This window comes from Syngnathus scovelli, chromosome 2 (assembly GCF_024217435.2).
Source record: "Syngnathus scovelli strain Florida chromosome 2, RoL_Ssco_1.2, whole genome shotgun sequence".
Taxonomy (NCBI): Eukaryota; Metazoa; Chordata; class Actinopteri; order Syngnathiformes; family Syngnathidae; genus Syngnathus; species Syngnathus scovelli.
In genome coordinates this window covers 593,890-613,302 of record NC_090848.1, presented here as the reverse complement: position 1 = coordinate 613,302, position 19,413 = coordinate 593,890, and the positions used below count along the sequence as shown (strand labels likewise).

General features: G+C 44.8%; 4 protein-coding genes across 7 annotated transcripts; 1 reads left to right on the top strand and 3 right to left on the bottom strand.

The window, feature by feature from the left end:
- Nucleotides 1-19: 19 nt before the first annotated feature.
- LOC125987939 (keratin, type I cytoskeletal 18) lies at nucleotides 20-2,366 on the bottom strand. Of its 2 annotated transcripts, none has more exons than XM_049752578.2 (8): nucleotides 1,883-2,359; nucleotides 1,670-1,752; nucleotides 1,288-1,444; nucleotides 1,050-1,211; nucleotides 860-985; nucleotides 554-774; nucleotides 436-470; nucleotides 20-356 (listed from the first exon to the last, which is right to left on the bottom strand). In XM_049752578.2, exons 1-8 carry the CDS (start codon nucleotides 2,243-2,245, stop codon nucleotides 145-147), a joined length of 1,359 nt encoding a protein of 452 aa, XP_049608535.1. In that variant the 5' UTR covers nucleotides 2,246-2,359; the 3' UTR covers nucleotides 20-144. The 2 variants fall into 2 exon arrangements, with proteins under 2 accessions (XP_049608535.1, XP_049608536.1); XM_049752579.2 differs by having other exon boundaries at nucleotides 193-351; nucleotides 1,883-2,366.
- Nucleotides 2,367-2,810: 444 nt separating this feature from the next.
- Nucleotides 2,811-5,918, top strand: LOC125987938 (intermediate filament protein ON3). 2 transcript variants are annotated; one of them, XM_049752577.2, is made up of 9 exons: nucleotides 2,811-3,058; nucleotides 3,162-3,370; nucleotides 3,441-3,501; nucleotides 3,806-3,901; nucleotides 3,963-4,127; nucleotides 4,192-4,317; nucleotides 4,417-4,637; nucleotides 4,742-4,767; nucleotides 5,023-5,157. In XM_049752577.2, exons 1-9 carry the CDS (start codon nucleotides 2,897-2,899, stop codon nucleotides 5,031-5,033), a joined length of 1,077 nt encoding a protein of 358 aa, XP_049608534.1. In that variant the 5' UTR covers nucleotides 2,811-2,896; the 3' UTR covers nucleotides 5,034-5,157. The 2 variants fall into 2 exon arrangements, with proteins under 2 accessions (XP_049608534.1, XP_049608532.1); XM_049752575.1 differs by lacking the exon at nucleotides 5,023-5,157 and adding an exon at nucleotides 5,179-5,918 and having other exon boundaries at nucleotides 2,812-3,058.
- Nucleotides 5,919-6,060: 142 nt separating this feature from the next.
- LOC125987945 (G-protein coupled bile acid receptor 1-like) lies at nucleotides 6,061-9,795 on the bottom strand. The gene is made up of 2 exons (XM_049752611.2): nucleotides 9,606-9,795; nucleotides 6,061-8,365 (listed from the first exon to the last, which is right to left on the bottom strand). Exons 1-2 carry the CDS (start codon nucleotides 9,637-9,639, stop codon nucleotides 7,275-7,277), a joined length of 1,125 nt encoding a protein of 374 aa, XP_049608568.1. The 5' UTR covers nucleotides 9,640-9,795; the 3' UTR covers nucleotides 6,061-7,274.
- Nucleotides 9,796-12,315: 2,520 nt separating this feature from the next.
- On the bottom strand, nucleotides 12,316-15,538 carry aamp (angio-associated, migratory cell protein). 2 transcript variants are annotated; one of them, XM_049752602.2, is made up of 12 exons: nucleotides 15,327-15,538; nucleotides 15,060-15,253; nucleotides 14,593-14,730; nucleotides 14,371-14,490; nucleotides 14,112-14,251; nucleotides 13,897-14,041; nucleotides 13,662-13,745; nucleotides 13,337-13,452; nucleotides 13,162-13,256; nucleotides 12,968-13,058; nucleotides 12,741-12,895; nucleotides 12,316-12,656 (listed from the first exon to the last, which is right to left on the bottom strand). In XM_049752602.2, the coding sequence occupies exons 2-12, from the start codon at nucleotides 15,148-15,150 to the stop codon at nucleotides 12,581-12,583; spliced, it is 1,251 nt and encodes a 416-aa protein (XP_049608559.1). In that variant the 5' UTR covers nucleotides 15,151-15,253; nucleotides 15,327-15,538; the 3' UTR covers nucleotides 12,316-12,580. The 2 variants fall into 2 exon arrangements, with proteins under 2 accessions (XP_049608559.1, XP_049608558.1); XM_049752601.2 differs by having other exon boundaries at nucleotides 15,060-15,538.
- Nucleotides 15,539-19,413: the final 3,875 nt, after the last annotated feature.

The window sequence follows — 19,413 nt, the reverse complement described above, 5'->3', positions numbered from 1 at the left end:
ATATCACACAGAAGAAAAGGACAGTCAATTGTTTATTTTTTCAAATTCAAGAATGACATTTAAAAAAACTACAATTTATTGTTCTTTATTCGACCAAGATTTCAATTTGCAGATGCATCGATGTGACCGCAAAGCACCATTGGATCAAGCTTTTTCCTCTTGGCCTTCATTCTTGGCCTTTTCCTCTTCAGACTCAGAAGAGGAGCTCTTCCTAATTTTGGCATTTTTCCTCACAGCAAGGTCATCAGTTGGCTCGGTCAAAACTTCTTCTTCTTTGATTTGTGGAGCTTGTGATGGAGCGGCTTCATTTTCTTCCTTCATAACTTCACGCTCCTCCCCGTCAGGCTTTTGCTGCTCTTTTGGAACAAAACATACCGAGTCAAATTTTATTAGATAAATGCTTGTTTAGTTCTTCCAATTAGGTCCAGGACTTACCATGAGCCAGACCCTGGTCTAAAGAAAAGTCCACCCTGTCAGAAGAGAATACCAACACGTTTTCAGTGAATACGAAATACAACGTGGGAGGGAGGGAGGGAGTTAGGGAGGGTCCCACCTGTCGAAATTGTCCGACATCAGCTGCTGGTAGTTATCGATCTCGGACTCCAGTTTCATCTTGACGCACAGCAGGTCCTTGTTCATCTCCAACTGGCTCTCCACATGCGCTCTCATCTTCCTCAACTGCTGTTCCAAGTCCAAGATTGTCCGGTTGAACGGGCCCAGTCGACGCCCGTTCTCCAACTTGGTGAACCTCAAGCTTTCCTCCAGATTGAAGATCTGGAGACAGTTTTCATATCTTGTCAGATCTTGAGATTAGCTCTAGCATATCATTTCTGGATCTTTGAATTTAATAATGGCTCACCGTGCTGTGTGCACCCTGAACCTTGACCTCCAGATGTTGTTTCTGTTTAAGCAAATCTTTGAGCTCCAACTTCCCCGACTGCAATGCTTCGGCATTGCGGGCCTCTTCAACCTTGATGTTTTCTAACTAAAGAGGACGCAAAGTGAGGTAAAATAACACGGAAGAGATTGCGAGTCCACACGTCAGGTACCTTGCTCTGGTACCGATCTTCGGTCTCCTTCAGGTTCTTGGTGGCAAGTTTGTCGTACTGCTTGCGGATATTGTTGACAATCTCAGGCAAGTTGGAGTTGGGAGTTTCAATCTCCACATTGATCTCAGAGTTCTTGATCTTCTCACACAGGTCATCCACAACCTGCAAAGTACGAGACGCTCGAGTCCCAAAGTGGATTGGGCTCTTCATTTTGGCGGTGTTGACGTTAAGACTCAACGTTTTTGTGGTCCTGCTCAAAGATGGCAAGCTCGTCCTTCACGAGATGAATCTCCTTCTGTGTTTGTCTGTTGCTCAGCTTGGTGTCCTCGATGTTCTTCTTCAAGTCATCCAGGTCGTTTTCAATCGCCTTCCTCGCCTTCGTCTCATCATTGAGCCTCAACGACAGGAATGGAACTCTTAGTACTTCACCTGAGTCCGTGAAAGACCTTTTTCCAAACATTTGTTCAAGTCTAGTCTTGTGAGGAAGAGAACATTTTAGAACGGAAGAAGCTCAATCAAGAAGAGCATCTAAGGTTCCGGAAGCCAGGTCGGAATTTGACACAAATTTCCAACAGTTTGAGGAAAAAAATGAACTGAAGAAGCTGAATCTAGAGACTGACTTGTTCATGAAATCAGCATTGGCCAGTTTGGTGTTGTCAATCTGGAGCAGCAGCTTGGCATTATGCATGGTGACCTCCTTTATCTGAGGAAGTAAAGACACGTTAGCAGACTTCAAGACTTTAAAGGTTGGAGTGCAAAATTCACCTCATCCCAATGTACATTATGGAGCACTTTTGGGAGTCAATAAATATTAGCTAGAGAGTGACGTCCACCTTATTCTTGAGGTGACTGAGCGGCTTCTCAAGCGCTCCCCAGTCGCGGCCCTCCGCCGTTCTCCTTTTCCCCCAAATCTCCTCGATCTCTTCCTTCAGCTGCTGGTTCTCCTTCTCCAGCTGCTTGACTCTGCTCAGGTATCCGGAGAGCCGGCCGTTCAAACCTCGCAGCGTCTGTTTGTCATCCGCAGGGGCCGGAGGAACGGGGGTCGTGACGGGACCGGCTGCGCGCATCAAAGCGGAGTCCCGGTCCGATTCGTTATTGCGCAGCACGTTGCGCAAGCCTTCCAAGCTGGCCACCGACGCCCTGGCGCCTCTTCCGCCCGCGCCACCGAACATGCTCGCAGCGGTGTTTGAAGGCATGATGAGAGAAGAGGAGCTTGACAACGCGATAACATCGCAACTTGATCATTTTATAAGTGCACCGACCCATTCCGCCCCTTGGGGATGGATGGATGGATGGATGGATGGATGCTATTGGCTCACGGCTAACATCCAACCTCCTCAGAATTCAGGTTTTTTTCTGTTGCGCTTTTTGGTCAGTAGTGGTCGTAGAAATACTTTGTGTATTTACTTTTGTAAGTTATGTTTAAAAGTTAATATTGATTTCATGACGAGTTTAGTCCTGGTATCATTTTACTTGTTGCATTTTCGCAACAGGCTTGGCATTTGTTTGATTGGATGGAAAAAAAAAAAAAGCATCTACAGTAAAATGAATTTGGACTTTTTTGCCGTCTTTCTTTCTTTCTTTCTTTCTTTCTTTCTTTCTTTCTTTCTTTCTTTCTTTCTTTCTTTCTTTCTTTCTTTCTTTCTTTCTTTCAATCCCTTCGGCCCATTTCCCTGTCCTTCCGCTTTTCTCCCTTTGGATTGGATGCAGGCAAAGGTGTGTGGGGGCGGGGGGGAGGCAACAATCGGCCCAACCCTGCTTTAAATGGAGGTGAGCCGGGGAGGTCGAGCCATCGTGCTCCCATCTTCTTTCTGTGTGTCAGTCACCGTGTTCTCTCGCCGCTTGCGATGTCCGAAGGAAGAGATTACAGCAGCCAGTCGTACACCCCGGCCGGCAGCGCGACGCCCGCCAGAAGCTACCCGAGCAACAACGAGCACTCGGCGGGCAAGTTCAGGGAAAAGGACGACATGGTGGGACTCAACGATAAGTTTGTCAGGTTGATTGAAAAGGTACACTTGTGATTCATTCCAACGACAGCTACTTCTGCATATTTGACTTATTTGATTTGATTTCTTTTTAACCGAGCGCCCATCGTCTGTCTCACCGTGTCAGGTGAAACACCAGGAAGATGAAAAGCAAAAATTAGACACAAAGTTGAAGATCCTCCGAGAGCAAGAGGCATATGTGGGGAACATCACGAGCAGAGCGATGCGACTGGAGGAGGCGCTGAAGCAACAGATTGACAATTTACTCGGTGACCAGACAAAACTTGAGGACGAGCTCTTTCACAACCAGCAGGTGGCAGAGGACAGCAAGAAGAGGTGAGAGCTCGTCCTGTCTCCTTCTATATCGGCTCGGCGCTACACTTCCCATTTTATTTTTTGGCTTCAGATATGAGGATGAGTTGCTGAAGAAAGCAGAACTGGAAAATGAATTCATCATCACCAAGAAGGTACTGTGGCTACTCCTTTCGCTTCTACATTTCGGCACTTAAGATGATCGATCGACTTTTGGGTATTTTACGATATTTCTGGGAACTGTTTTCGACATTTCCACACATCCTCCTTAAGGAACATATGATGAATCTTCACCAGCGTTTTCGGAAGAATTCCTTGGTTTTGTAAAATGATGATGATTATTATTATTTGTTCCTTTTGAGGACTTCGGAGGCGTCCCCAAAACTTTATAACAGCACCCTGCATTCGGACACTTTTGGAGTCATTGGTATCATGTATTAAAATTGTGCCTTACAAAAGGATGCAGATGAAGGCCATTTGGAAGCTGTCCATTTGACTCTGGTGTTGGAAGAGCTGATGGGCCAGCTGGATTTCCTCAGGATCGGCTACGATGAGGTAACCAGGAGGTTTTCTCCCCTCGTTTTTGTTTCTACTCCCACCCCACCAACATTCGCAGGAAATCAAAGAGCTGCAATCTCAAATCCAAAACGAGACGGTGGTTATACGAGGAAACGCTAAGCGCTCTCTGGACGTGAACGAGATTGTCGAGAGCGTCAAGGGTCAGTACGCCAACATTGCTGCTCGTAGCAAAGGGGAAGCAGAGCATTGGAACCAGAAGAAGGTAAAGAGGAGGACATCTCGTGTCGGATGATTCAACACCGCTGATTGATTCCGCTTGCTTCTAGATGGACGCAATGGTTTTTAAAGCAGGACAGCGAGAGCAGGAAGTACGAGATGTACGGAGGGAGATCTCAGACACGGTGCGCTTCATCCAGAGGCTCAATGGAGACCTGGATGCTCTCAAAAGAAAGGTTTGTTGACAGAGCTGGGATAAGTACAGTCAAATGAAAGTCTCGGGATTTTTTCCTTTGTTTTGCCTTTCTACAAGTCGCTGGTTTCTTTGCTTGTAGGAGGAGTCTCTGAAGAAGGACGTTGACGACGCAATCATGGAAGGAGACAAAAGCTTGGAGGGGGCCCGCAAGGACATCGGTGAGCTGGAAGAGGCCCTGCGGTGCGCCAAACAAGACATGGCCGGCCAGATCCGAGAACACCAAGAGCTGATGAACCTCAAGCTAGCCTTGGATATTGAGATCGCCACCTATCGCAAGCTGCTGGAGGGAGAGGAGATGAGGTACTGTTGAAGTACGGGAAAATGTCAACTAGTTTTGCCACATCCGCGGACAGATGATCAGTAGTACTTCTCCCCAAACTGATTTTTCTTTGTCTTCATTGCAGAATGGATAAACTCGTACGCAATTCAGGTGAGAATGTTAACTTAGTTTTGAGCTTTTTATTTTATTATGTTGTTATGAATTATAATAATATAGAGTTGTATTTTTCGTCATGAAAAAAAAATGGAGCAACCTCCCACTGCTAACAATAACAATGTTTTTTTTGCACTGTACTGTAGTTGAAAGTAGCAACGGGAAAATGAAGCTTTAAATTAGCTTTGTGAACCAGTTGTTGTTTTTTTGACTGGGTGCCTATTTCGTAAACCTCTTCCTTTAAATCAACAGTGCCATCTTGAGGATTCAAAAAGTCCCAAAATTGCTTCATGAAGCAAATTTGCAGCTTCCTTTTCCCATCACTATAAAAGTGCATTTTAAACAAATCCCGTCTTCATTTGCCTCCACAATTGTGTTCCATGAAATCCAAACCTCTCTTTTGCTTAGATTTCTAAAAATCCAGGCAGCCAGCACCCAATTGGACGGACCAGTGGAGTCAAATGTTGGTTTGTGACTCATCATGCGTGCAGCAGTGTCATGTTACAACATCGGCTGGATATTTAAGGGAGTTTGAGATGCTTTTCAGTCTGACTTTTATTTTTTTTTAATATATCATATTGAGTTTTGGCTTCATATACTGTGTAAGATTTTAAAAAAGGTGTTTGGGTACATTAATTACGGCTGTAAAGCAGCACTTGATTATGATTTATAAGATGCATTTTTGGTTTGTCCAATATTGTCACGACTCGTCCCCGGTTGTTTCATTATGTCTATATGTTGCCATGGTTTGTTTTGGCGTCGCCCCTCCCCTCCCCGCCCTTCCCCTCCCCTCCCCTCCCGTGTCAACTCCCAAGCTATGTAATCACAGTCACCTGCCTCTCGTTACCTGTCATGTATTTAAGTCGTGTCTGCGTGTCACTCCACTCCCGGTCGGATTGTTGATGTCTTCTCATCTCATGTCATGTTTCTTGGTTCTTGTTTCTTGGTTCCTGTTTTTGTCAGTTCTGTTTCGGTTAGCCAGTCTGCGGTCGGTCGGTGGGTCCATTAAGTTATGTTAGTTTGCTGGTTGTGTTAGTCTTGTTAAGTTATGTTGGTTTGCCGGTTGTGTTGGTCTTGTTCCCGGCCGGCCCCTTATCCTCCCTTCCAACTCCCTTTTCCCTCAATAAACCAAGCTGGTCCAAGCTGCATTTGCTCGCCCTGCTCCATTCCCATCCTGACAAATATACAGTAGGTAAAACGTGCTAATTGACGACATTTGTCTCATCTAAACGAAATAAACTGACCGATAAGAAATTGTAAAACTATCAAAGTCGATAAATGTGGGTACGTTTTGACAGCTTGAAAAAAGTGCAGTCACACTTTGTTCTTTTGTTTCATACATGTTCAAAATAATGGAGGAAAAAAACCGTCCCTGACGAAAGCCTGTCTTAAATATTCCCAACAGCTTCTCATTCTTCGTGACATGTCCACGTTCTTCCGATACGGAAAACATATTTGTACATGGACTTAACATGCTGGAGGAACACCCGGATCCATGCGGGCATCTCATTTCTCCTCACGCCGTGCATCATTTTAGACCTTGTTTGCGCCTAATTTCATTAGTCTGCTCTCGCTCCTGGGTCCATCTTCTTTCCACCCACGTGCTACATGTTACACATACATAAAAGCCCATTTTCAGTCAGGCACACAATATATTCCACATTTATTCCAACATCAATACATCTTTTAATAAACATAGCACACATTTGCAGTCCTTATACTGACATTTAAAAAAAATAATAATGGAAATTGTACTTCCTGAGCGCTAGCCCACTTTCTGCCACGAGCCTCTTAATAAATGTCCGTATGGAACTTAGGTCAATATTATTCCTTGTGTCTTCTTACTGTAGATGGACTAGTCAAGGGAGTGCATCCTTGTCTCCTCCTCAGCTTGCATACCAGTACATAGATAAACAGCCAGCCCACCGCTGGGGAAAGTAGGAGTAAACATTGCAGGCCAGGCGGGAGGTAGAGGGAAACTGCTTACAATCATTTCAAGTGCAGCCAAAGGAACAAGAGGCGCTCAAACCACATCGTTACGTGCGGGCGTGCGTGCGTGCGTGAGTGAAATCTAACAATGCGACGGTCACATGACCCTGCCATTGTTTGGCGACCCCTACTAGGTGCTCAGCTACTACGAATCAACCGTTACCAGAACAACAACAACGACTACTCGATCAGTGTCAACATCACCGATGCAACATATTGAGTTCAGTCACTGAAAACTTGCATGTGTAGCAGGGCAGGGGTGTAGACTTTTCAAATCCACTAGGAACGCACTTTTTGAAAGGATGTGACGTAAGAATTTTTTACCAATTATTTTGCCAAGCTCACGGACCCCGTTTTGAGAGCCACTGCTGTACACCTTTTGACATGAGTTGACAAGTTCAAGCACAAAAGCGGCGTGTAGACGAAAATAGAGCCATGCTGCATCATCACATTCTGGTCAATTGTTTTGGACCGATCGTAAAAGTTTGAATATAAATCATATATTGCCACAAAAGCTACTCGGTAGCATTGTCATTGGCATCTTCCCTGCCTGCCGTCTGAATCTTCTGCCTCCACCTGTCTCGAAGTTTCCGCTGCAGCTTGTACGCCGGTCGCGTGTACTGCCGGTTGGCGAGGCCCAGCACCAGCGGCACCACAGTCATACTTCCAATACCCATGCATGAGAGTACGATGAGCGTATTGGAGTTCCATTTGGTGTCGCTGATCAAGTAAGCCATGCACACGTGCATGTAGATGAGGTAGGGAAGCCAGCAGGCCAGAAAAGTCAAGGACACCGCCACAAGGCAGCGCGTGTAGCGCATGTTCAGCCGCTGCTCCTGGTCCGAAGCTTGGCCGCGCTCCACCGAGCGGTGCAGCCGGCAGATGTCTTTCAGTTGGCCCCGCGTGATCCACAGGACGCGACAGGTCATGGCGCCAATGGTGAGGATGGCGGGCAGGACGAGACCGTAGACCTCCAGGTAGATGAAGGCGTTGGTGAAGACGCGTCTGTACGAGCAGCACGGCGTGACGTTGGCCGAGCAATTTGACGAAAGGGGGAACTTGGGGTCGCGTGCGCAACAGCTGTTCCGGTCCGGGCCGCTCCAGTTGTTCCAGCCGAAAGCCGGCAGCGACGCGTACAGGAGCGGCGGCATCCACACCAACAGCAAGGCCAGGGGGAAACTTCGATGCATCCACAAGTTGCTGTAGTGCAGGGGCTGCGCGATACATACGTATCGCTCGTAGTGGACCATCACCAAGTTGAGCAGAAACGCCAGGAAGAGGAAGTTTGGGAGAATGTGCGCCACCAGGCAAGAGCCGAAACTCAGCTGGCGGTTGAGTCCCATCAGAGATATGAAAGGGAGCGCCACGCCCGTGCACAGGTCCGCCACTAACAGGCTCAGGAAGAAGTAGTTGGGCGTGTTGTGGAGCTGCCGGGTGCAAACGATGCCAAAGATGATCACCAGGTTGGTTAGGATGATGGAAACCGACAGCGGGATGGTGATGGCGTAGATCAGCTTTTCCTGGCTGAGCACAGCGCCAGGCTCGCCGCACTCCATTCTTGGGGATCCCAACGCGCACGCGCCGCTCCCATCAACGTGCGCTGACCCTGCGGGATGCCCAAATCAGACGACCAACCGAGGAGATATCAAAGGCGTCCACAAAAATAAAGATTTGTTTTGCGAACGACACAAATTCTTCAGAAAATGCTGATAAATGTATGCAAATGTGGGCTGAAAACAATGGGGGGGGGGGGGGGGCAGTGCCCCCACGCTTCCCCCCTCGAGCTCTGCCACTGAGTATTTTGACGTCTATCCGTCCTGTTCTTTTTACTCTGCACATTCTGTTCATAGCCACACGGGAAGATCAATCTTGTCCCAGCTGACTTGTGGGAGGTGGACTTATTAACCTTGGACTCATTAGCGGTCGTACAGACAGACGACTAGTAAGAGATACATTAACATCGAAGCAGTGGGTGGCTGTACATTTGGTGCCAAATATGAAGAAAGCGCCTCTTTGGAAAATCACATCCTTCCTTAACCTCTGTGAAAAATGTCAAAGGATCATTGTAAGATGTAAACATGAATTATTCTTTTATTTATTTGTTTACAATTAAAAGCGTTGATAATAAAAAATCCTAGACAAATTCAACAATTCAATGTTGAACTTCAAAATGAAGATATGAGCCAGTCTTATATTTTGGCATCCGACTCCAGGGGAGTCAGTGGCTCTGGTCATGAATCTTGCCGGCCGGCCGGCCGGCCGTCATGCAGACTCACTGAACTTCTTTGGTGGCATTTTGCTTTGATTACTTTTGCCATAAACAATTATGGATAAGATCAAATTCCATTTTTCGTAATCCCTTTTAGAATCGGAACAAGCTTTTGTCGGTTATCTTGCTCAGATATTTCTTCTGAATCAAAAGACAGAATTCAAAGAGGCCCTTTGTTTGATTAACTTCTGCCCACACGACTGATTATGAAAGCCCTGCTTGAATCCGATTGACTTGGAAAACTGAAATTTGATTCAACAAAAAATAAAAAATTGAAATTTACTAGTGGTAGTTTAGCAAAGACAAACAATATGAAGACAATAGACATTTGATGGAGCAAATAATGGGTTGTAAATGGAGGTTAGTGCTTAGGTTAACTTTTAGAAATTGAATCAAACTGCAGTTTATGAAGCAGGGACGAACCACGCTTCCTCCCTCCCATATGACAGACACATGGTCCATTCACTGTTCACTCATATTACAGGTAAAAGATGACAAGTGTCAATCCCACAACCTTTGCTAGATTACACAGTGACTTTTTGGAAAATCAAACTAAGTCAGTGAAATCGGGTTTTACCTCTCTGAGTGAAGATGGGTCCGGTCGGATCCATTCAGCATGTTATCATCCCTTCTGCCTGCCTGCCTGCCTGCCTGCCACATCTGCGCTCGCTCAGAATGATCATGGCTGCTTCCTTTATAATCCCTTTAGTGGATCCCAAGTTCTGGAAACGTCACAAGAAGACACTGAGCAGCCCAAACGTCTGTCCGCACGCTGGAAAGGAGGAGGAGGAGGAGGAGGAGGAGGAGGAGGAGGAGGAGGAGGAGGAGAAGGAGGAGGAGGTCGCAGACTTCTGACCCACTGACTTGCTCTCTCTCTCTCTCTCTCTCTCTCTCTCTCTCTCTCTCTCTCTCTCTCTCTCTCTCTCTCTCTCTCTCTCGCTCTCTCGCTCTCTCTCATCCCCTTGCATCTCCTATCCAAGGTGTACATTTATTCCTTTGATATAAAAAACAAACAAAATCCTGATTTAAATTGGTCAGCAGCCAATTTTGGTAACGGCTCCGAGCCACACTGTCATCTAATCCAGTTGCAGGTGAACACTCAATTTGGTGAGCACTTTACTGGAACACACCTAACCAAATAGAGACAGGAAAGCTACCCGCCATCTTAGTACAAGTGCGGGGGGGGGGGGGCGGGGGGGGGGGGGGGGGGAAAGTGGTAAAAAGTCATTGAAATGTCCTCGATACAACTGTCATGATTTTTCACTGTCAGTTGTATAAATTGTTGATAACAAAAATAAATATAAAGTTTCATTTTAATATTATATTTAAATTTATATTCAATTAAATATTATATTTTAAATATAATAATTTTACAGGCGGCTCGGTGGCGCACTGGGTAGCACGTCCGCCTCACAGTTAGGAGGGTGCGGGTTCGATCCCACCTCCGGCCCTCCCTGTGCGGAGTTTGCATGTTCTCCCCGAGCCCGCGTGGGTTTTCTTCGGGCACTCCGGTTTCCTCCCACATCCCAAAAACATGCTTGGTAGGCCGATTGATCACTCCAAATTGTCCCTAGGTGTGAGTGCGTGTGCGAATGGTTGTTTGTCTCTGTGTGCCCTGCGATTGGCTGGCAACCGGTTCAGGGTGTCCCCCGCCTACTGCCCGATGACGGCTGGGATAGGCTCCAGCACGCCCGCGACCCCCGTGGGGACTTAGCGGTTCAGAAAATGGATGGATGGATAATTTTACAACTGTCATGATTTTTTTTTACTGTTGTCACGTCTCGTCCCCAACTGCTCCAACTATGTGTCTGTTGTCTTGGTTTCTGTCTGTGTGCTCGCCCCTCCCCTCCTGTGTGCCCATGATCAGTGTGATTGTTCCCACCTGCCTCTCGTTACCTGTCGTGTATAAAAGTCCTGTCTGCCCCTCTCTCCCTGTCGGATCATTGGTTTTGGTTTTGGTTTTGGTTGCTGTCGTTCGGTGTTGTCGTCCTGTCTTGGTGCCGTCATGTCCTGCTGTCTTCTTGTTCCACGTCCCGGTCAGTCAGTCAAGTTATTGTTTAAGTCATGTCAGTTTGCCTTTTGAGTTGCTTTAATAAACCCTGGTCCAAGCTGCACTTGGTCGTCCTGCTCCATGCTCCACACCCGACCGTGACAACTGTCAATTGTATAAATTGTTAGCAAAATATAGTTTCATTTTAATATTATATTTAAATTGATATTAAATTAAATATATTTTGAATATGTATAATAATTTTAAATATTGTATATTAAATATAAATTTATTATATTAAATTTTAATATCAACTTGCAAGTGCTGGCATTAAGAAAAAAAGGTAACTTGTGCTGCACGCACTCACTCGCTCACTCACTCAGTCACGGCATACAGTATGTCAGAAATTCACAACATGTCCGCCGGGTGTCTAAACACAGCGTCTGATGGAAGGACGACGTAGGCTGTCTTTGTTTTCCAAGGCCGTGAGAGTTTGGAGGCCTGTCAGATCATGGCTTTAAACACAAGCTGGATGCGTCTGCAAAGACGCTACGCAGGAGGACCAGGCTAGACGGGACATCACAACATCTCGACTTGAGAAAGGAAGACACGCGGCCAAAGTTGGAACCCGAGCTCTGTTTCTTACCATGGCCCAAGACACATTGTGACAATTCACACCCCGTGTCTGGATGAGTTACAATACACAACGAGACACAATGAGCTCAGAGGCTCCAGAAATGTTGGGAGACGGATGGAGCACTTGTGCACAGGATGTTTATCCTCGTTCCTGTGAGGCAGGACAACAATCCCACCACTAGTTTCAAGTTGGAACGGATTTAGCTACGATTCTGATTGTTGGGCCTCGAGCGCAGTTTTTGGTGCCAGGCTGACCGACTCGTTGAGAACTTTCAAAAATGAAGATAATCTGCACCATCAGTTATGATTAGGTTAGGAGCCAGCCAGCCGGCCAGCCAGCCGGCCAGCCAGGGGAGATTTGTGCTACTCAGTTGGACCATTGATACCAATCTTACGTCATGAACCCCCGTATGCTTCAATTGAGTTTAAGGGTTGAGCCGCTTAGTTTATTCATGACATTTAAAGTGCAATTAAGGAAAAGTCACTTCTTCAGAAGTCTTCTTGGCTCCCAAATGTCTTACAAGCTTCTTTCTGATCTGATCAAATGTCAAGATTACAAACAAGATGCCACTCAACGGATCACAAAGTTGAAAAGTGACTTATATCCTGATAATTGGTGGGAACATGATTTGTACCAAACAATAAAAACAAAAAAATCAGATGGAGTAAAATGTGCTTTTAGTATATTTTTCCATGCTGTATTTACAATTAGGTTAGCCCAGGTAGGAATAATAAAACAAAGTCCGGAGGGAATTTGACCATTCAAACATGATGAGAAATTATTTCGGCAAAGTTCATCAGGTGGAGCTTTACAAAAGTGTAACAAGCCCATGCGAGGACTTGAAATCTTTTTGGGTTCAGGTTCTGTCCTGATTCCTGGAATTTCTCTCTGCTGCATTCACTCTCTTCTTCTTCTTTTTTTTTCTTTATCGATCGGGCCTTTGGAGGCAGAAGACTTTGGCTTGGTTGTCTCCTGAGGCAGTGACTGCCACTGTCGCTTCCCTGGAGGAGATGAACAACGTCAAGCTGCAGCCAAGTCTGCTATAAAGCTAAAAAAAATAAAAATAAAAAATCGCCATGTCCCACCTGTTCATTGTGAAGTCTAAGATCTCAGCGGCGTGACCGCGATACTCGGACACCATCTTGCCGGAGCGAGCGTCCCATTGGCGCAGCGCTCCGTCTAAACTGCAGGTGGACACCAGCGAAGAAGACTCCTCCCACTGCAGGTGAACCACGCCAGCCTGGAGGCGAAGAGAGTCAAGGATTTGCCTTTCACGCTGCCTGTCAAGTTTGCGAGCGGCAAAACGACAAACCTCATGCCGGCAGCTGTGTCGCAGCGCTTGTGTGGAAAGATCGTAAATGGCCAAGGTGCCATCCAGATACGCCGCGGCGATGAGTGGAAGGCTGCAGAAGACACAAGATGACCGCCCACATTATGAGTGTGTTCCACAAGCGTTGGGGAGAAGAAAAAAAAAAGATGCATATCCATTACAAGAAGCCAACTTACATGTTGCAGAACCCCACCGACTCCACAGAGTTGGATTCTTCCCCATCTCTCGATCCTTTGGCTTTGCCCCCGTCCAAAGAGAACGCGCCCACCACCTAGTAAAAAGTGTCAAAAATAAATAGTGATGTAAAAAAAAGCGCATCTATCTTTGCAATTGTGTTGCCATGGCACCCACCTTGCCCGTAGCCGTGTTGATGAGCTTGACGCTACCATCCACTGAGCCAGTAAGGACCAACGAGCCATCCTTGTTGCATGTAAGGCATGTTAGCGCCCCCTGGTGTCCATCCTGACCTTTTTTTTTTTTTTTTTTTTAAATGCAGATGGTAAAGAGAAAATGAATAATGAAGTGATCTGCAATGAGTCATTTCCATTACTGATACTAAGGGAAATGTTATTAAAAAATTGTAGACGGTGGTTTAACACCTCCTTCTATCTTACTTTCTTCTATAAATGTCTTCCAACTCAATTCTGGTTTTCTAATGAGATCAACACGAATTCACCTTTGATGACATGGATGCAGTTGCCCTGCTTCAAATCCCACAAGCGCACGGTTCCGTCCTCATAACCCACCACAGCGCGTTTACCTGAGAAAAAACATCATGTGCAAGCATATATTGTCATCATGGAAAATCTTGGGGAGCTGGAACGGATTGATGGCATTTCCATTCATTTCAATGGGGGAATATGATTTTGTCCGAAGTTGAAGGCATGACTGTACTCCTTTTTGCGGGTTACCGTCAGGAAGGACTTTGCCACTGGTGGACTGGCATGCAGAACTCTGGAAGGTTTTACAGTCTCCACCGGGAATCTTCCACATCCACATGTTACCGTCATCGGTTCCTGCCAGGAGCACTGGAGCGCAGGGATGCCACTCCAACCACTGAAGAGTCAGGTAACAAGACTTGAGCTCTTACTGCATTTTCCAGAAATCAAAGCAAAATGTGCTTTACCTCCAGATCTCCGACTTCAAAAGACCAGACCTCTTCTTTGCTCTCCACTTTCCAGACTTTAATCAGGCCGCTCATGTCACCTGAAGCCACAAGCGAGGAGTCGTGACTGAAAACAGCACACGTGACAGAGTCTTTGTGACCTGTGCGGGAGGGGGGGAAAAAAATGGGAGAAGTTGTCAAGGTTTCCACATGATACGGTGTTCTCTTGCTATGTTTTTTTCAAGATATGTCATTTTGTAATCAACATCTGCAGACTCACCAGTACACTCCAAGACAACTTGGCCATCGCTCACTCTCCACACGTACGCCTTATCGTCTTCTCCTCCGGTCACTGCCAAGGTATTAGTGGCTGGGTCCAAGCTCACGCAAAACACAGAGCCTGAATGGGGAATACAATTGAAAAAGACCACAGGGAAATTCAAAGTCAAACACTGATTGCTTTCTTGATGGCAGGGAAGACCACGGTGCATGGCACCAATACCGGTGTGTTTGGAGAAAGTCAAGTCGCTGTCATCCCGCTCCAATTCCATCTCGTCCTCCGTCTCCCAGCCTTCGTCGTCGTTGTCTGCATCGGCGGGCTCTTCAAAGCCAATGTCCTCCATGTCGTCTGCCAAGTTATCTGTCAGCACAAGCCAAATGGTAGACGTTTCAATTCAAGCTGATGGCCAACGTGTTGGCTGATCAACCTTTATTGGGGTAAAAAAAAAAAAAGAAAAAAGGTAAAACTAAAAACGTGAAAGTGGGGACCGCAGACGGTTAGGTTCGAATTGTCTGTGGATCGAGATAAGAATTGGAAGTGTTTATTTGAGAGGTGCTAATTTATCATGGCCAAATTTGGATTTAAAACACATTACACTTAACATTTGCTAATTGCCACATGATATTTCAAATCGAGACACAAGAAAAACAGAGATGGTTGAGATTTTGTCCAGTTTATTTTCAACGCACCTGGACCATCGTCATTGTCATTCAGCTCGATGACTTCAATGATTTCTTCGTCTCCGTGAAGTTCTACGGAATCTTGCTCCGGGTTAGCCATGCTGTTAGCACGCTTCGAGCTAAACAACGAAACCAAGAGGCAGCTTTTGCGGTTGGGCAATGAAGACACTATTATATTTCAATCCGAGCCAATGTCGCATGTGCTGTTGATGAAAAATAGATCATCGTGAGCGGCATGTCGAAAACTAAAAATAAACAACAATTAAACAAACATACAGACACTATTTCTCACTGTGCCTTTCCACGTTGCCCAGATAGTGCTTTGCCCCGATTTTTGTTTGCCAGGGTAAATCAGGTACTCAATCCGAATTATGACCACGCTCACGTCCCATGAAATGGCGTATTTGGTTGATCCTGTTACAGCTATACGATGTCGCAATGTTTGACGAGAAAATGTCCCGGAATTGTTAACTATTTAAATCGTTTGAAATGAAGGATTGCCTGAAAACCTACAGCGGGGTAAATTTATGATGAGTCGCAGGATAATGACATCACGAAAGCAGTCACTGCGCAATAACAGCCACATCCACTAGATGTCAGTGTTAACAATGAAAATCACACAGCTGCCAAACTAAACCAAAAAAAAAGGAGGGGGTGGTGAAAAAGTATTTGTGGGGAAAATGGGCCATTTATTCTGTATTTTTTCTTCTTCTGATTTTAAAACAAGAAGCCATAATGATCTGATTCATCCAGCTCAACCATGAATGGTGTACACAGTTTTCATGAGATATGTTATATATTTTTCTGTTTCACGTTGTTCCACACACTTACTGAAGCGCAATATAACAAAAATATTGCAAAGTCAATCCTATACAACTATTGAACTTTATATTACCGCTCATAGACAGCTGGGATGGGCTTCAGCACACCTACCACCCGGTTTGGAAAATGAATGAATGAATGAATGAATGAATGAATGAATGAATGAATGAATGAATGAACGAACGAACGAACGAATGAATGAATGAATGAATTATAATTGTACTATATTGTTTTACAATTTATTCATTCATTTTACAAATCACAGTTGCAGGGTTTCAAATCGATGCTAATTTGAGAGCTTTTGCTCAAGACGACACACTAGCTGCGTAAGTTGCTTTGCTTACTGGTCTAGAATAAACTTGGCTATTTAAAAAAAAAAATTTGATGCTACAACCATATATTTATTTATTTATTTTTAAATGGTAATATGAGTAACAAGGCTTTGATGATTTGAGTGGCATACTCTCCTAATTAATGCTGAAAACAGGCCTACACGTAGTCAGAGCAATTCCCCTGATGATGTCATTATTGATGAGTCATGTCGATCACTTTAGTTTCTGGGTTGCATGTATGTTGAAAGATGCAGCAAACATCAGACAAACAACATTAGAGCATAATAATTACTCATTTAAGGGATGGACGCTTGATGTGGTGGAAGATGTGTGGGGTTTTTTTTGTGACTATTTGTCAAACTATACGGCATATATGTTGAGCAGTTTATGGCATTTTCTTTTGACTGGTATTGTCAATGCTGAATTATAGTGCTGAAATGTCTCTCTCCGGTCTGTAATTGAATTTTCTGGTTTCATGGTTAAATGTGTCTAAGTCACTCTACTTCCCAGAAAAAGCTTTCAAAGGAGCCATCATGACACACTTAAATCTGCTAAAGGAAATTATTGACGGATTAGCAGCTCCTTTGAGCAATATTGAGCATAAATATAGCATAGGTCATAAAATGAGTATAAATGACTCGTCCTCTTAAAAATAACAGAACCGACTCAAGTGGGAATGATTTTGATTTGGACTATAATAATGATAGAGGATAAATGAAGCCACACTTACTACAAGTTCTGTTCTGTGTGTAATGGGCAGCCATATTTTCCAGTTTGTTTTGCAAATACTCCAAGCAAAAAGATGACACTAATCAATGCAATAGCACAGAGGATGATTGCTGAAATTGAGATTGTCTTAATCTGTCTTTTTGTTTTCCGGCGACTTTTAAAGGTACACATGAATTCAGCTCCTAGATGTCATCGGGACAACTCATTAAAAGTTTGACATACACAGTAACTAAGGTGGGTTGCTAGCCCACATTATATTCAACCACTGTATGGAAATAACAAGCACTTGTTTTTTTTCTTTTTTTTTTGCACTGGATGTAACTGTTATGTGTTGAGCGTAAAGAAAGCAACACTGAGGTCTTGCTACTTTGTCCGCACGCTGCATTTGAGTCATGCGGGAGCACGCTGGGTGAGACTTGAGATTCCCCTGGCTAACCGCTAACAGCCAGTTGTGTGTGTGTCTTACAAGTGGTCTGGTCCGCAGCCTGCGTGTGATGTGTCCGCTGCGGTGGCAGGGTGCTACTTTACGCTAGGCCTGTTGACTTTTCTGGCCCCGTTGCTGCTCTTCAGCCAGCCAGCCAGCCAGCCAGCCACCAGCCAAAATGTGATTGATTTGAAGATCATCGAGAGTTTTTAGGTGTGTGTGAGTGTGTTTGATATTTTGGCTCACTCACTGGCTGATTCCCTTGGACGCAAAACGGTTAAACTGACATCAGCTACTTGGCACGATGAACGCGACACTGACCAAATTGCACATGTGCCGTTCTAGGCAAAATAAGCCAGTCTAATCCGTCTTTTGACGTCACTGCTCTGACCGCACATGCATTTACACACACTTTGATGTTTTTTTTTTATGAGAGTCCTTATAACAATAATACAGATGTCCAGAACCAATCTGGGTTTTATGACAAATCTGGATTAAAGCCTTCTTTTTTTTTTTTTTTTTAGTATGTCTGATAATGATGATCTTTTATGGCCTTTTATTGCTTACATGCGGTAAAAGCAATAAATAGAGCAATTTGTCAGCCACACGAGAGCTGAACACATTAAGGCTGGATTTACATTGTAAAAACAGCATATTGTCATTTGGGACTGAAGAAAAACATCAACTTTTTGTTTGGATGTTTAAGAGGTGTGTCAGCTCAAGATGCTAATTAGATCGCATGATTATTGCACATGGCTGTCCCGTCTTCTGTTTAGTTTGTGGTCATGTGCGGTCTCACAAAGCTGCAACTTACACGCTTTGAAATTGTTGGCTCAAATTTGATGACGTTTTCTTATCACTTTGCCAATTTTTTGGAAGCGAGTGTGCCAGAGCCACGGTCTCGTGTCTTTAGCGCGTGCGCTCAAGCGCAACAAGACGCGGTCGGTCACCTTACATAACTGATGCTCTGTTGCCGAATACAAATTACAATTCTCTGTTGCCATGGTTACGGCCATCCCAACAGACCTCCCTTGTACTCCAAAAGAGGAACGACCCCGATTCATAAATGCACGTCAAGCAGCAGAAAGCTGCGCCCGGGCTAAAAATAATCAAAACGGGAAGACAATGTAGAGATGATTCCCTCTCAAAAGATTGGAAACAATCAACTTGACCTTTATGCATGTTTGAATGACTTTATGATGCCAGATAGCGCAACACCCTGAACGAGAAGTCGTTGGATATTGTCAACAGCGTCTGACCGTTGAACTCGTGCGAAAAAAGAACCGGAGCGGAGCGCTCTGTTGACTGGCCCCGATCCGAGAAACTGTTTAACATCTTACGATAATCAAACCAGCAAAAGCCGGCCTCGTGTGGGCTGGGCGGCTGTGCGAGAGGCCAAATCTAATATCAAGCAGTGGAAATGAACATTCATTGCATTCGAGCAGGGAATGAGAAAGGTCCCTCGTGTTACATTGAGCAAGAATTTGATAATAACGCTTGTTTCATTTTGCTTCCGCTCGATGTGTGTTAAATGCTGAGTAGTACGGCTAAGTGGTTCTCAAGCTGGGGGCTGAGAGCTATAGCGTGAGGGTCAGCAAAAATATTCACGGTAACATATTGTCTTTTGATGAAAAAAAAAATGCACACGCTTGTTGGGTATGCCCTATAAAACAACACAAAATCAGACAAAACAGTGGTTCTCAATTGTGGTACAAGTAGCAGTCGTGGTACATGGGCGCCCTCTAGCGGAACGTGAAAGAATCAATACCTGAGTGCAGTTCAGCTATGTTTAACTTTAATGTACAACACATTTTATTTGAATCATGGATACTTTTCCCCCCACTGTAATCAAGTCAAGCATGATTGAACTCTTGATTGAGATCTTATCCAATTGCTCCTGCCCACAGTAAATAAGCCTTTGGAGCTCTATTCTACCGATTGATCGATTTCTCTCTCTTGACCTTTCTCTCTCCCTCGCTATCTATTTTGAGTAGTTATAAGCCACATGTAAGATATCACATGATGTTTTCCCTTTTAGATACAAGAAATATGTCAT

What these genes read in the sequence shown, in the direction of transcription:
- LOC125987939 (XM_049752578.2), bottom strand. Translation starts at nt 2,245, where the DNA reads ATGCCTTCAAACACCGCTGCGAGCATGTTCGGTGGCGCGGGCGGAAGA. An exon ending in AATGCTGATTTCATGAACAA is followed by an intron (nt 1,445 to 1,669) that starts GTCAGTCTCTAG and finishes CCTGTCGTTGAG; the next exon opens with GCTCAATGATGAGACGAAGG. An exon ending in TTGAGCAGGACCACAAAAAC is followed by an intron (nt 1,212 to 1,287) that starts GTTGAGTCTTAA and finishes CGTACTTTGCAG; the next exon opens with GTTGTGGATGACCTGTGTGA.
- LOC125987938 (XM_049752577.2), top strand. Translation starts at nt 2,897, where the DNA reads ATGTCCGAAGGAAGAGATTACAGCAGCCAGTCGTACACCCCGGCCGGC. An exon ending in GCAGAGGACAGCAAGAAGAG is followed by an intron (nt 3,371 to 3,440) that starts GTGAGAGCTCGT and finishes TTTTGGCTTCAG; the next exon opens with ATATGAGGATGAGTTGCTGA. An exon ending in CTGGAGGGAGAGGAGATGAG is followed by an intron (nt 4,638 to 4,741) that starts GTACTGTTGAAG and finishes TCTTCATTGCAG; the next exon opens with AATGGATAAACTCGTACGCA.
- LOC125987945 (XM_049752611.2), bottom strand. Translation starts at nt 9,639, where the DNA reads ATGGATCCGACCGGACCCATCTTCACTCAGAGAG. An exon ending in ACCCATCTTCACTCAGAGAG is followed by an intron (nt 8,366 to 9,605) that starts GTAAAACCCGAT and finishes GGCATCCCGCAG; the next exon opens with GGTCAGCGCACGTTGATGGG.
- aamp (XM_049752601.2), bottom strand. Translation starts at nt 15,150, where the DNA reads ATGGCTAACCCGGAGCAAGATTCCGTAGAACTTCACGGAGACGAAGAA. An exon ending in CTGCATCCATGTCATCAAAG is followed by an intron (nt 13,453 to 13,661) that starts GTGAATTCGTGT and finishes AAAAAAAAAAAG; the next exon opens with GTCAGGATGGACACCAGGGG. An exon ending in TCAACACGGCTACGGGCAAG is followed by an intron (nt 13,257 to 13,336) that starts GTGGGTGCCATG and finishes ACTTTTTACTAG; the next exon opens with GTGGTGGGCGCGTTCTCTTT.